At 36.7% G+C, this 14156-nt stretch overlaps 1 protein-coding gene across 1 annotated transcript; it reads right to left on the bottom strand.

Annotated features, from left to right (window-relative positions):
* Positions 1–129: 129 nt before the first annotated feature.
* On the bottom strand, positions 130–13657 carry LOC129266304 (uncharacterized). The gene is made up of 5 exons (XM_064103614.1): positions 13422–13657; positions 5667–6020; positions 4330–4743; positions 3540–3617; positions 130–2784 (listed from the first exon to the last, which is right to left on the bottom strand). The coding sequence occupies exons 1-5, from the start codon at positions 13489–13491 to the stop codon at positions 2780–2782; spliced, it is 921 nt and encodes a 306-aa protein (XP_063959684.1). The 5' UTR covers positions 13492–13657; the 3' UTR covers positions 130–2779.
* Positions 13658–14156: the final 499 nt, after the last annotated feature.

The raw sequence follows: 14156 nt of genomic DNA, 5'->3' as shown, positions 1-14156 counted from the left end.
CCCACTGTTATTTTAATTTTTTATGAATGATTACCATATTGCACTGACCAACATTTTAATCTCCAGTGATTCATTTTCTTCATTAAATACTTAACTTAATACTGAACTGAAGAAAGTCTCACCCTGGTTCTCTTCAAATAAACTTTTATTGAATACAGACAAAATCTAATTATGTATATTTTTATATCAACTCAAAAAATTCAACACAGCAATCTTTGAATAATTTTCAAATCAAAATGAATGATAAAATTATTGAACTTGCCCATCATACAAAATCTTTAGGTGTTTTAATAGATGAAAAATTATCATGAAGTATTCATATTTCTACTATTACCAATAAGGTAGCAAAAATGTTGGTGTTATCATCTCCGTCATATTCTCCCTCAACGAATCCTTTTGACTTTATATAATACATTAATCCTATCTTACCTAAGTTATTGCAATATTGTATGGGCTAATACTTATCATTCAAAACTACAACCATTGTATCTTCTCCAAAAGAAAGTAGTCAGAATATGCACTCGTTCTCATTATTTGGCTCATACAAAAGATCTTTTTGTTCAACTGAATGTACTTAATATATTTAATATAAATGATTACCAATGTGCCATACTTTTATTTAAACATGAAAATAAAATTCTTCCTAACACAATTTCCTGTATGATAAATAAAAATTGTAATATACATAGTTGTAACACAAGAACTAGGGAAAATTATCACTTGTACCCAGTTGCAAAATATTTTACATTTCAATCTTTCCGACATCGTGCCCCAAAAGTTTGGAATAGTATTTCAATTGAAATTCGGTCTTGTAAAACACTTAACGTATTTAAAAGGAAACTTAAGAAATATTTGCTAACATCTTAAATATTTTAGATATGCTGCTTTGTATAGGGTTGTGTGGTATCTGTCCTATTCTTCTGTTAATTTAATTTCAATATAGTTTTATATCTGGTTTATTTAAATATTGACAATAATTTATTTCCCCCTACTATGGTAGCCTGCTCGACAAGCCATCTGGCTTTTTGTGGCTTTCCCCTAATTCCTGTAAACTACAGTACGTTAACATTATTCGTATATACCATGTATACCAAATTATTGTTTAATCTTTGCTTTTCTGTTGTGTATAGATAAATGTATTTTTCATAATGTTATTTTTATATGGAATTTTAAATAAATGAACTGAACTGAACAGTTATGAGAAACACGCCTGTTCATAAAAAATGTAAAACTAACTTGGAGTTTCACAATTCCGACAGTATTAATACACCTACCCTACCACCAAAAATCGAATTAGGAATTCTTATTTTCAGTTTTGAAATATATTATGGTCATTGGATCGCTTTCAAAACAGGCATTCATGGAAATATGATACAAAAAGTTCTTGTAGACTTGTGTTGTATGGATGGAAGCTTAAAAGCGCCATCTGGGTGTACAGGTAATTACTTTGTCATGAAAAAATCCGGTTAATGACTAGTTTCACGATCTATGCAAGCCAAACACAACATTTAGAAGAGGTGGTAAGGTATGAAAACATTTTCTTATCTGTTTAGAAGAGACGATGAAGACAAAATTCAGGACCTCGTCATGTCAACATCCTATAGACATGTTAGAAGAGATGAGAAAATGGCAAAATCTCGAAATTCGTCGCGTCAGATGGCAAGGAACTTGAAATTTTGATTTAATGGTGGCGCACGAGGCGAATTCATGTGGGCAGACATCTTGCCATCTAATCAATTCTGATCAAAGTCAATAATTGATGATATCTGATCATCTGATCTCTTGTAAAGTGTGTGGACATGGCGAGATCCGAGATCTTGTCACATGATCATCTCTTTTAAAGGAAGTCACCGTGATCTGACATTCTAAATGACATTCTATATGACACGCAAAGATCAGAGATATTGTCATCCTTCGTGTAAAGGATGTTCACATGAGTATGATGAATAGTTTTTCTTATCTTGTCAAATCGTTTTGCACGATGTTGACATGACAGTATCAATGATCTAATCATCTGCTACCTTTACGACTCCATACCGTTCCATTGCGCAGGTCTATATACAGATGAATAAAGAATAATAACACTCATAATTGTCTTTAAAATTTCCTCCGGATTTGATTGGAATGTTGAATCCAAGCTATAGAATATCACGTCGTACATAATCACGTCAAACGATACAAACAACAGTGCAAACTTCAAGTGGTAGTGGGGGGGGGGGGGTCATGCCAACCAGTCCTCAATAGATCTCAAATAGCACAGTCTTTTGGGTTAAATCTCTGTACTCATCCCTTCTTAGTCACAGTCTATCATGAACTTCCCATAAATAAACTTATATAAACTGTACTCAATCCCTTTACTTTGTACATGAAAAGTGTGAGCAGCATTTTTGCTGTTCATACGAAACAAATCTGTAGTGCATGTAGTCATAATACTTTCTACTTATTTGTTTATTGCTCCTATACATTATATATTCCAGCACTCTTAACATGGGGTTTTGCACTAATCATATGTGGATTCTCTATACGTATATTTATATACGCATATACTTATATCCCCTTGATGAATATTCATGAGTATTATAGAAAAACGATTGGTCAATTTGTGATCATGTGACAAAGATTCCAATAGGAAAAACACATCGCTGCAAATAGCTCCGTATTTTTTGATATAATTCCATGGGGAGATCTGTGCATGCTCATGCTCGAAATGTTTTCTCAACGTTGATCTGCGCATGCTCCCTGGCTTGACCCTATCCAGTTGAATATAGATCCACACCGTTTATCCTTAAAAAATAAAAACAAATGAAATATAAGATGTGGATCAATCTGAAAAGTTTGTGTAGAATTCGTCAAGATTATCATGCAAAAATTTAATTCCATGACAGCCATTCATAAAGGATACTTACATAGTGAATAAGCATACCTAACAACTATAGCGTCTACAATAAGTTATTGTAAGTTAGCCTGCACGTTTACAATTCACATTCTGAGTGAAACGGCAGCGCAGCGGACCTCTCACTGACTGGAGTCGGGTAGAATCCGTGCGCATCCTACCTAAGAATTGGTTAGCATTAGCTCGACAGGCCTAGGCCTAAGTCCAGCAACCTTAACATTTGTATAAAGTGATTACGCATCAGCAAAAACTAGGCCTACAAGTTCAACAGTAACATTAATAAAAGTAAAGAAAACGACTTGCAGCTCGTTCACACTGTTGTGCATCCGTTATGATTGATATTTAGTATAGCTGATCGGAAAAAGTTTTAAGCCGTCCTAATTGTTCCTCTACAATCACAACGATTGCCATGACGGAAATCAATATATGGTAAGATCTACCACGATCAATACGATTATCCAAGGATTTGACAGCAGGATGTAGCTATTAAGGTTAAAGATTTCCCCCTTAAGGTCGACGACCTTAAAAAAGACCCGTTTTAATGTTACTTTTAAATGTTTAATTCATTCTCTTATTGCATATTACTAAATTATATACGAATCATTCAAATTTAGATGATTATATTATCAGGTGATTATATGCATACCGTGATTCGATGCCCTCCTCTTCCTATAACACCAGATGAAGATGCAAACAAGAACCGCTACCAGAATAAGTGGTACAACTAATATACACAGAGATAAAGAAGCAAAAACAAATGTAATGTTGAGAATTAGCTTGTATCAAGTATGTAATACTACATTATGTAGCAATCATTAGCTTCGAAAATCTAAATTTCATCGATTGGATAAGAAGGAAACGTTAAAAAGTTAAATACATAAATGCTTTCCTGATACATGCTGTATTGAAAACAAGTGCAAGTAAAAAAACAACACTTTTTGAATTCTTAGCAAATATACATTAAAAAATTGTATTATGCCTACTTATTCCATTTGGTATTATGCCTACTTATTCCATTCCATAATTAATTGCTTTTACAATTTGTTATGTATTTCATTTTCTTCTAGTTTTTACCTTTTTCCTGACTGGTTTTAGATGGAAATCGTCGGTATCAATACGGCAACGCTAAGCAACATAACTTGCCTTTGATAACATAAATTATAAATAATCAAAATTTATGTTTTATGATAGGTGGTTCTCTTTCTAAATTTGGTATAATAATTGGTACTGCATATATATTCCCAACACACGAGGGAACAACCTCTACCACATACAAGGAAATCACACTAGAAAAAAAGGAACTGACCCACCCCACCCCAACACACACACACCCACCCGCAAACACACATGTACACGCAATGTATCATATTCATCATAACACAAGAACATAGTAGAGGCCTATTTTAACACAGGTCTCACAAAGATACAGTGCTTACCAACTTTGGCTGCTACATGTCTCTGGCGAGGTGGAGTCGTTTGATTAGTTTGTGCTGTCGTCATGGTAACTTTTGTCTCAATAGGATACACTGTTACACTAACTGTCCTTCGGTCTTGCGATCCAGGGATACGGGACGCCACGCACACATAGGGGTTTTCACTCGGCTTGGCGACGATGGAAACCGATTTGTTTTTAGTGCCGTCCACGTTTGTCTCTTCGATGATATGCGAGTATGTTGCGTTCGTCGTAATAGATTCGTGGATGAAGAACAGATCAATGTCGGGAAAGTAATTCGATGCTGTGCAGGTGATGGTGACAGTGTCAAAAGTCGAGAGGCTGCAAGATTGCGGAGCATTGTTGACGGGTTCCCCTGGGCATTCCTCAATACGTGGATACGGTTCAGAAGGAGGCGCTACAAAATAAGAGGACAAGGAAATGAGAGAGGGCGAAGAAATCTTTGCAGAAGTCAAATGAAGAAATTGTAAAAATTATTTCACCCACAGGTGGAATTTGATCACAGCCCCGTTGTTCCATTTCCTTATGATGTTTTAAGGCAAAAACATGTAGGACATTTATCATGTCAGAATTATTGAAGCAGATAAGACCCACTTAAATGACAAGTCCACCCTAACAAAGAGTTGCTTTGAATCAAAAAGAGCAAAATCCAATAAGCCTAACACTGGTAATGTCATAAAACTCGGATGTAAAATTGGGTTGTGCCATGAATATTGATCACCTTTATTTCAATATGAACGATTCTAAACCTAATAACAGTACTCTTGGGTAAGGACTTATTATTTACAAAATTAATTGTGACCGTTCATGTAGACACAAATGAATCAGCACCCTCAAATTACTAATACATAGGCCTTAGATCTACATATATATCTAGATCCAATTCTTAAACACTTTTCAGATTGCCATTAATGACAAGACAAAATGCTATATAGGATAGGCTAGCCTGATCAATGTCATGACTCATGGTTAAATTAGAACTGGATAATTCCGAACTTAACGTTTGCTTACGTACGTTAGGCCAAAGAGTTTGGTAGTCTCTTATTCCGAAGACTCAAGTCATTAATATTCATAGCCGTCGGTCCCCTGGTTGCTTGCTCACAGGCATTCGTGCTTTCTTAGCAGTCAGGTAAAAACCTCGATATATCATGTAGTCATGGGGTCCGGAAGTGCGGTGGGGAAAATAATTGCGCGTCCGTGGCATGTGCCCCCTTTTCCCTCCCTAGATACGCCATTGTGTATATTATACAAATCTGTTCTCTTTTATGGTAATGGTTACAACGCATCAATATCAGCATTGATAAAATATGCACGACTTACAAAATACACGGATATCCGTAAAGTTATGGATGAAGTCTCCCTTGTAGTCCGATACTCTACAAATGTATCGACCTTCCTCTGCAATGCTGACTTCTTTGATGATCAAAGAACGATTCTCATTCATCTCCATGATCTCACATATGCTTTGATCTACACATGATTTACTAGTGTCGTCATCATCAAGAATCCATGATACAAGGTTTGGTGCGGTTCTTGGGTCATCACCTTTCTTCCAGTAGACAGCCAAAGGTGAGCCTCGAAACCGACATGTCAGGACAACACTGTCGCCCATCCGTACTGTTTTCTGTCCATCAGTGTACACGGTATCGTCTGGTACTTCCGAAGTTAATGTACCTATTTTATGGGAGCAATTACAAAGCTTTTATTGTAGAATTGATAATGTTACTGATATCAACTCTGACTGTAAATTTACTGCAATTAAAATTTCGGTGGGATGTGACCATACCATAATGGCCCTAGCTAATAGGCAGATTTTTGGACGCACACATAGTTCTCGGACTGTCGGACCAAAGACCAAAATTATCGCCATGTTGAGAAAGGGGATAAACGAGCTCAGAAAATCTGTTCCCTAAAAAATATCACCTATTTAATCCTACTTTTAGTCCGATAAAGATGTGATTTGAAAGTCCGACTAGAGGAAAAACAACTACTTCATCCACGAATGTACCATTTTGTATAATATAAATGAGGCTAGAGATTTCGTTTCCATAAATGCATGATAAAAATGTATATCCACGTTAAAGGTCAGGGGCGACCGCACAGAAGCGTTGTTAGCGTAACAGAAAGCTATTTTAGGGCCGGTCACACCTTTCACGCGTGACCCGCTTTGACGCATTGTCTTCACTAACAGAGCACTAAAAGTAGGCCTACTGGTATCGATAAACTCACAGAAGCTTAGCCGAATTCCTAATATTTTAACAATAAAAGGCTTAGCAGAAGCTAACAGTGGCGCTAATGTTAATACAAATCACTAACAGTGCCAAGGGCACCAATAGTGACGATGTTAGTGAATAATTTCTCTCTTTAAAACTTGTCTCTCTTTCTAAAACTAAGTAACTCAAAATATACCTCGACCGAAGGGGTATTCTGGGCCCAACAATATTTTATGAATAAATTGAGTAAAATTAAATAAGCAAATTGCTGAAAATTTCATCAAAACCTGATAAAAATAACAAAATTCTTGAATATTGAAAATTAAACATTGTATTTTGCAACTGATATTACTGAGCAGCATGTGGCCATGAATATGCAATAAATGGAACGATAATGCCATATCCTCTAGCTCTTTCCCCTTTTTCTGCTTTTATTGAAAGGACCTCGTAATTATTGTCTCGAATGTGTGTATGTCGCACGAGTAACAAAATGATGATCTTTGACGAAACATTATGTGTAGACAAAATTTAAATAAAACCTAATTTTGTATGATACAACAGACCCTCATTGCATATTCCTGAAGACATGAATATACATTTCACCGAAATAGGGCCTAATGCAAAATTTTAAGATACCATAATTTTTTTTATTCATTTCAATTTTTTAAAAATTTGTCAGTGTTTTGTTTGTCTCACTTTACTGTTCAAACCGTATTATTTTCTTCAGCCTGGAGTATCCCTTTAGGAATAGCTATATAACGGGAATGCTGATTAGTGCCAAGATATATGATCCTTTAAAAAGATTTTTTTCTTCCAAGATATTTTATTTAGGTGTTTAAAGATATTTTATGAATAGACCGTACATTAGAAAGAACATTAGCTAATGAAATTTATCGCATGGTAACCATCATTGGCAAATACTCTATTATGAGCATGATGATTGAAGTCTGTGAAGAGCATTTTCAAACAAAAGAAACTGATGAAAACTGGGATTGCATTTTTTTTTACAGAATCTCCATCGTAATATCATGATTTTTATTTTTTTACTTTTTTAAAAGCTTATTCGATATTTTTAAAATCATATTAGTAAATACATATTTACTACCTGCTGCAATTTCATGTTTAAAATGCAATAATAATTCAATTTTGTAGGCCTATATGATAATGAATTACATTCCTTTACCCTTTCCTAGACAAGATTTTAAACTTGTAGGATGTGCAAATGATCATAACTAAATCTAAGTTAAATCTAGAAATTTTTGATTTTGCCTAACTCTAATCACCTAACAACAGCTTTCTGTGCCTTCTGTGGAGGTAATTCTACTCATGTTGTTAGGAGCTGATTTGTTAATGGATAATACTATACAAATTGTGATGTCAAGCGTTGATCTCAGATATAAATGATGCATTATAACAATCGCAGCGAGATTACCGGTTGTAACAGGACCCTTTGTTAGCGCAGTGTTAGCGAAATGTTACGCTAACAGCGTTTCTATGCGGCCGATACAGGTCCATTCCAGAAAATATTAATTCAAGTTATATTGAGAACAATCAAACACGCGCTATAAATTTCGTCACAATCCGTTGTAAAACAAAGTGTTTTTGTTGTGGAAAGTTTAGCTTTTTTACAAAACAGTTGTATGTAAAACTAATACATGCAAATCAGAGAGCAGATGATGCCCCTCACTCGCTACTTCTTTTGTGTTTTATTGTTTGAATTAAACAATACTTTAATTTTCACAGATCTGACAGTACGGATTAACTTGCCCAATCAATGAAATACTACAACGACGAAAGTACAACATGTTCAAGGAGTAATAAATTGTGTTTCACGTGACAAAGAGGAGGGGAGAAAATTAGAATATTTCACATTTCATATACTAAAAGCAATTTCTCCTGTACTAGTTAAGCTCCATTGGTTGCCCGTTGAAAAACGTATAATCTTTAAGATACTCATCCTCTGTTATAAAGCCCAGAATTGCCTCTCCCCACGGTACATTCCAGAACTCATAGAACCATATCAACCAAGACGTAACCTTTGATCATCCTTACAACATCTCCTCACTGTTCCCTCAAAAAATACAAATATATATGGCCAAAGAGCCCTTTCTTTATCTGCCCCTGCACTCTGGAATTCTTTACCATTAAATATAAAAACTGCATCATCCTTCCCCATCTTTAAATCAATGCTCAAAGCTAACTTATTTTCAAAATAGTCATTTTTTAATGTTAAATATATTATGTTGTTAAATATTGGAAGTTTTCATTTCATTGGTGATGTAACTTTATGTATTGATTTAATTTATTATTATTTGTATTAAGTATTTTAGGATTAAGTTTTAGGTTTATTGTATAATTCAGATAAGATTTAATGTATTAGCTATTAAATATATTTTGTAAAGCGCATGTAGAGTCTTTTGACTGTTATGCGCTATATAAATTTCAAATATTGTTATTATTATAAAAAAGTGTGTGACGTAGTTTTTTTTTTTTTTTTTTTTTTTTTTTTTTTTTTGTGCGCCTCCATAGAGGTAGCCTCTTTCATTTAGGGCTCTGTTCATTTTGTTGATTTTTTGCCTTATTTTGAGGTTATCTTGAATTTAGTTGTTAACACTGCATTCTGTATATGTCAAGGATCTTGCTAGACCTTTTTTATTCAATATTTTGGTGAGTAAGCTCAGTATTGAGAAGTTGTATTTTATGTACCATATCTGAACTTGCTCAACACTGCCATTTTCAGTGTCCTGTGTTACACTCATGCCTCTATTCACTGTCTATTTTACTTATTGTTCAGGCAGTTCAGTTTGTACTTCACTTCTGCCTCTCTAATCACAGACAGTAGTGACATTCCATCTACAATGGAGGGGATTAAGTTCCTTAGGTTCTTCTTTTGTGTATCATTGATTGTATTTCTTTTGAATATTAACCATGTATTCACTCTGCCTTCTGATGCCAGAGTTACCTATTCATGTTCTGTTATTCCTGTATACAGGCATCTGAAGTACTGTAGTAGGCCTATTGCTTACTATAGCAATACAAGTGCCTGTTTTCAGTTAGCCATTTTACTATCAGGTGATATTCATATGAATCCAGGCCCACGCTATGATGTTGATTCATTTAAATCTACTAATGAATATTGTAACAGTTCACAGTCAGATCGTATTCAATATGATGTTCTCACTCTCCATCAGTTAGATAGGAAGCCTTCTCATCATCTTCCTCTGACTGTTTGGAAAAGGATTTGTGACCTTGGTATCCGCCGACATGGTCCTACTCATCGCGGACACAGGCGTATGGTCTCAAGGCCGCATCCCCTTCCTTCGAGGCCTACTCGTACTCGTTTAGGTTTATGGAATGCACGATCCTTGACAAACAAGATTGATGTAGTGACTTCTTTGATCATAGATAATGATATTGATGTATTAGTTATCACTGAGTCTTGGTTTTCAGGTGATCACAGAGATGACCCTACTATTGCGCAGTTGAAATTGTCCCTTCCAAATTACAACATTATCAATCGTCCCAGGAAGACTAGGGGAGGAGGTATATGTGTCCTCTACAGGTCCACAGCACGCTGTGTTGTAAATGAAACCTTCAATTGTTCCTCATTTGAATTTTTGGATCTAACCGTCCATCTTACCCCATCATCTCCTGTTAAACTGTATTGCATTTACCGCCCACCCCAATCCTCCCGGCACACTTTTTCAAGTGGTGATTTTCTTGAAGAGTTTCTCACTCTTCTGGAAAGTGCTGCTGTGGATGTTCATCCTCCTATTCTTCTTGGTGACTTTAATATTCACGTGGATGATTCTTCAGACAATTTTGCTAGATCTTTTCTTAATGGAGTGGAAGCCCTTGGATTCAAACAACACATCAACGGGCCTACACACAAGGCTGGTCATACACTCGACCTTATCCTTAGTAGAAATTCGGAAGATATTATCTCCCAGCATAGCATTTTACCATCTCTGCCATCTGATCACTCTGCTATTATATGTACTATTAATCTCAAAGGGCCCCAAAACCCCAAGAAGAAAGTGACTTTCAGGAAACTTTCTAACATTGACCCTAAATCTTTTAGTCTGGATGTTAAAGATGTCTTAGATTCCATTCAATTTCCCTCTTGCCCATCTGAGGCTGCTTATCTGTATAACGACTGTCTTGGTAAACTGATGGACAAGCACGCCCCTCTGCAGACTGTGACTGTTACAGTTAGACCAAAAGCTCCCTGGTTCTCTGCTGAAATTAGGGAGGCACGGCGACTGAGGCGACGCGCAGAACGTCGAATGATGAAGTCTGGCCTGCAGGTTGATAAGACATTATATCGTCAAGAATGCGAAACTTACTACAATCTCCTCACTGATGCCAAATCAAAATACTTTAGATCTGAAATCGCTAACGCCGACTCCAAACAGCTATTTAGTATTGTACAGAAACTCACCACCCCCTCTCAGTCCTCCATTTATCCTGAACACTCATCTGCTTCTGATCTCGCCAACAAATTCAGTGAATTCTTTAGCAAGAGGATCAGTGATATTGTGTCCTCTTTTGCACCTGACGTTCCTAGTGATCAACAACATCCTGTGGGCTCTTTGAATTGCAAACTGAGTGAGTTTACTCCAGTGACTGAAGTTCAACTTCGCCATCTCATCAAGTCATTACCACCGAAGTTCTGCAGTCTTGATCCTCTTCCAACTTGGTTGCTCAAAGACTGTATTGATGAACTTCTACCGCTTCTCATAAACATTATCAATTCATCACTCACAACAGGTGTTGTCCCTGAATCATTCAAATCATCACTAGTTCTTCCTCTGTTGAAAAAGCCCAATCTTGATCCGAATGACTTTGGCAATTATCGCCCTATCGCCAACCTGCCATTTGTTAGCAAGGTTTTGGAGAGAATCGTCGCATCCCAGCTCATGTGCTATGTGGACAGTCATCATTTACTTCCTGAGAAGCAGTCAGCATATCGCAACTTTCATTCAACAGAAACGGCTCTCTTGAAAGTACTCAACGATCTACTGCTTACCGTCGACAAGGGTAACGAAGCTGCACTCCTTCTACTGGACTATTCTGCGTTCTGCGTTTGACACTTTAGACCACTCAGTGTTGCTCCAGCGTCTTGCACATGACTACTCCATTACCGGAACGGCTCAAAATTGGATTGAGTCATACCTGCAAGATCGTACTCAGCGGGTGATTATCAATGGAACTTTCTCAGCACCTTTCGCTTTGAGCTGCGGAGTCCCCCAAGGTTCTGTTGTGGGCCCTCTCCTATTTCTTCTGTACACTGGTCCTCTTGCAAAAATTATCACTAGCCATCGGGGTGTGAGTTATGCCATGTATGCAGATGACACGCAAATCTACGTATCCATGGCATCCGACCAGAAGACATATGCTGTTAATCTACTGAGTGACTGCCTCAAGGACATCAAGGTCTGGTCAGCGAAGAACAGACTCCGTCTCAACGAAGCCAAATCAGAACTGGTACATCTTTCTTCGCAATTTAGAGCTACGGAGCCTCTGCCAGACTTCAATATGGGAGAGGGCATACTTAAGATGTCTGACTCTGTCAAAGACCTTGGTGTCACTTTAGACAAGCACCTTACCCTCCAGCCACATATCAGGAACATCTGCAAATCAGCATCATGGGGTTTATTTAGGATTGGTAAGGTCAGGCGACTACTCGACCAAGCCTCTACTGAAAAACTCATTCATGCCTTCGTCTCATCCCATCTAGACTATTGCAACTCCCTCTTTGCCGGCCTCCCAATTTCTTCCATCTCTCCCCTCCAGCGAATCCTCAACACTGCAGCGAGAATGGTAACCTTGAGCAAGAAACACGAACACATCACCCCTATTCTCCGATCACTTCATTGGCTTCCGGTTCACTCTCGCATAACGTTCAAAATTCTACTCATTGTATACAAAATTACCCATAATATGTCACCCAAATATCTCCAAGACCTTATTTCCCTTCGTTCTTCCTCTTCTGTCAGATCCTTACGTTCATCATATTCCAATAATTTAATTCATGGCCCTCGCACTAAGACCCGATATGGTGATCGTGCATTTTCTGTAATTGCTCCCACCCTCTGGAATAAACTCCCAATTCATATCCAAAATGCTCCCTCCGTATAAATTTTCAAATCGTCACTTAAAGCTCACCTTTTCTCATAACTTAATTTTTTTTTTTTTTTTTTTTTTTTTTGACCGATTGACTGTATACTATTATAATCTGCCAACCTGTGCGCTTTGAAACACCAGTATAAAGCGCCCTACAAATGTTATTATTATTATTATTATTATTATATGCATATCAAAAAGGATTTGCGGTGAAAACCGAAACATAAAATGCCAGTGATATATCTCTTATTTTACACCTGACTTGTGTTAAAATGTCCAGTGTTATCCTTGTTGTGTTTCCCCTTGTTAGTAAAATGAACTTTTTGTTAGAATGAGCTTGAAAAAAAGATAGTGGCCCGTATTCTGAAGTCAGGTTTAACTTAAACTCAGGTTCAAAGTTGTGGTTTAAGTATGGGAAGCCAAAAGTATCAATTTTTTTAAAAGTTGTCTGTTTCTTATGTTTACTGTGCTCTTTCATGATTCATCGATACTGAAGACAATAATCTCTATATATATATATTCTTAGCCAAATGAGCTGAAATATGATATCTCTACCGTTAGTGATTTATGTAACAATTGGCTACCCATACTTAAATCACAACTTTGAACCTGAGTTTAAGTTAAACCCGACTTCAGAATACGGGCCACTGCCTTTAAAAGATATTGGCGTATATATTTCGGAAATTTCCATGTATCAAATAGTTTGCACAAAGTGGGGAAAAGACGTTTTATTTACCTTGAATGAAGCAGGAGAATATAAATGCGATTCCTATCACAGTCAAACGTGAAACGTTTATCAGAGCCATTTCGAAATATGCAATTGAGAGATATCAGATTGAATGGGAAATGATACTTGATTGTACGCAAGTAGTCATGGTAGTACAAGGCACTCGATTCAGGCCAAATGCGCATAGCAAAGTACAATGATATGACTACATTCTACAGGCATGTAGACTTTCAATATCTGAATGTGTCATACAGAGCTTGATATAGACAAGGAACCAAAGGTGATCAAATATAATACAAAAATCATTTTGCATCATAAAGCAGCACACACCTGAGTGAGCACTTATTGTAAAATAACGTTTTTGTTAGGTCCCTTTTCCCTTCTGTTTCGCGTTCAATGGAGCATATAGATGTGGACCACCTTGAACATGCGGAAAGTCTGATGATACAGCCTCTGTTTATAAAAAAAATAAAAAATCCCCTTCAAATAATGAATTATCTAAATGAGTAGATTAATGAATGAGTAATTAACAAAACTTCCAAACAAGGTGCATCATGTTATATTATCCCCCAAATCAGCCCCGTCAATGTACACGAAGAAATCAAGCGAGGGGACAGTGCAACAAAGATGATCATAAAGTTCGATGCTTGTTTTAAAACCTAAGATAAACTTCTCAGGGGTACACTATCCATGATCCATTCTATCCTCCAACCTTAATATTTCAGGGGAACGCGTTCCCCCTGT

The sequence above is a fragment of the Lytechinus pictus genome, chromosome 8 (genome assembly GCF_037042905.1).
Source record: "Lytechinus pictus isolate F3 Inbred chromosome 8, Lp3.0, whole genome shotgun sequence".
NCBI classification, from domain to species: Eukaryota; Metazoa; Echinodermata; class Echinoidea; order Temnopleuroida; family Toxopneustidae; genus Lytechinus; species Lytechinus pictus.
Note: the sequence above shows the minus strand (reverse complement) of the source record. Positions and strands in the feature narration are given on the sequence as shown.

What these genes read in the sequence shown, in the direction of transcription:
- LOC129266304 (XM_064103614.1), bottom strand. Translation starts at nt 13,491, where the DNA reads ATGGCTCTGATAAACGTTTCACGTTTGACTGTGATAGGAATCGCATTT. An exon ending in TACGGATATCCGTGTATTTT is followed by an intron (nt 4,744 to 5,666) that starts GTAAGTCGTGCA and finishes CTTATTTTGTAG; the next exon opens with CGCCTCCTTCTGAACCGTAT. An exon ending in ACATGTAGCAGCCAAAGTTG is followed by an intron (nt 3,618 to 4,329) that starts GTAAGCACTGTA and finishes TGTGTATATTAG; the next exon opens with TTGTACCACTTATTCTGGTA.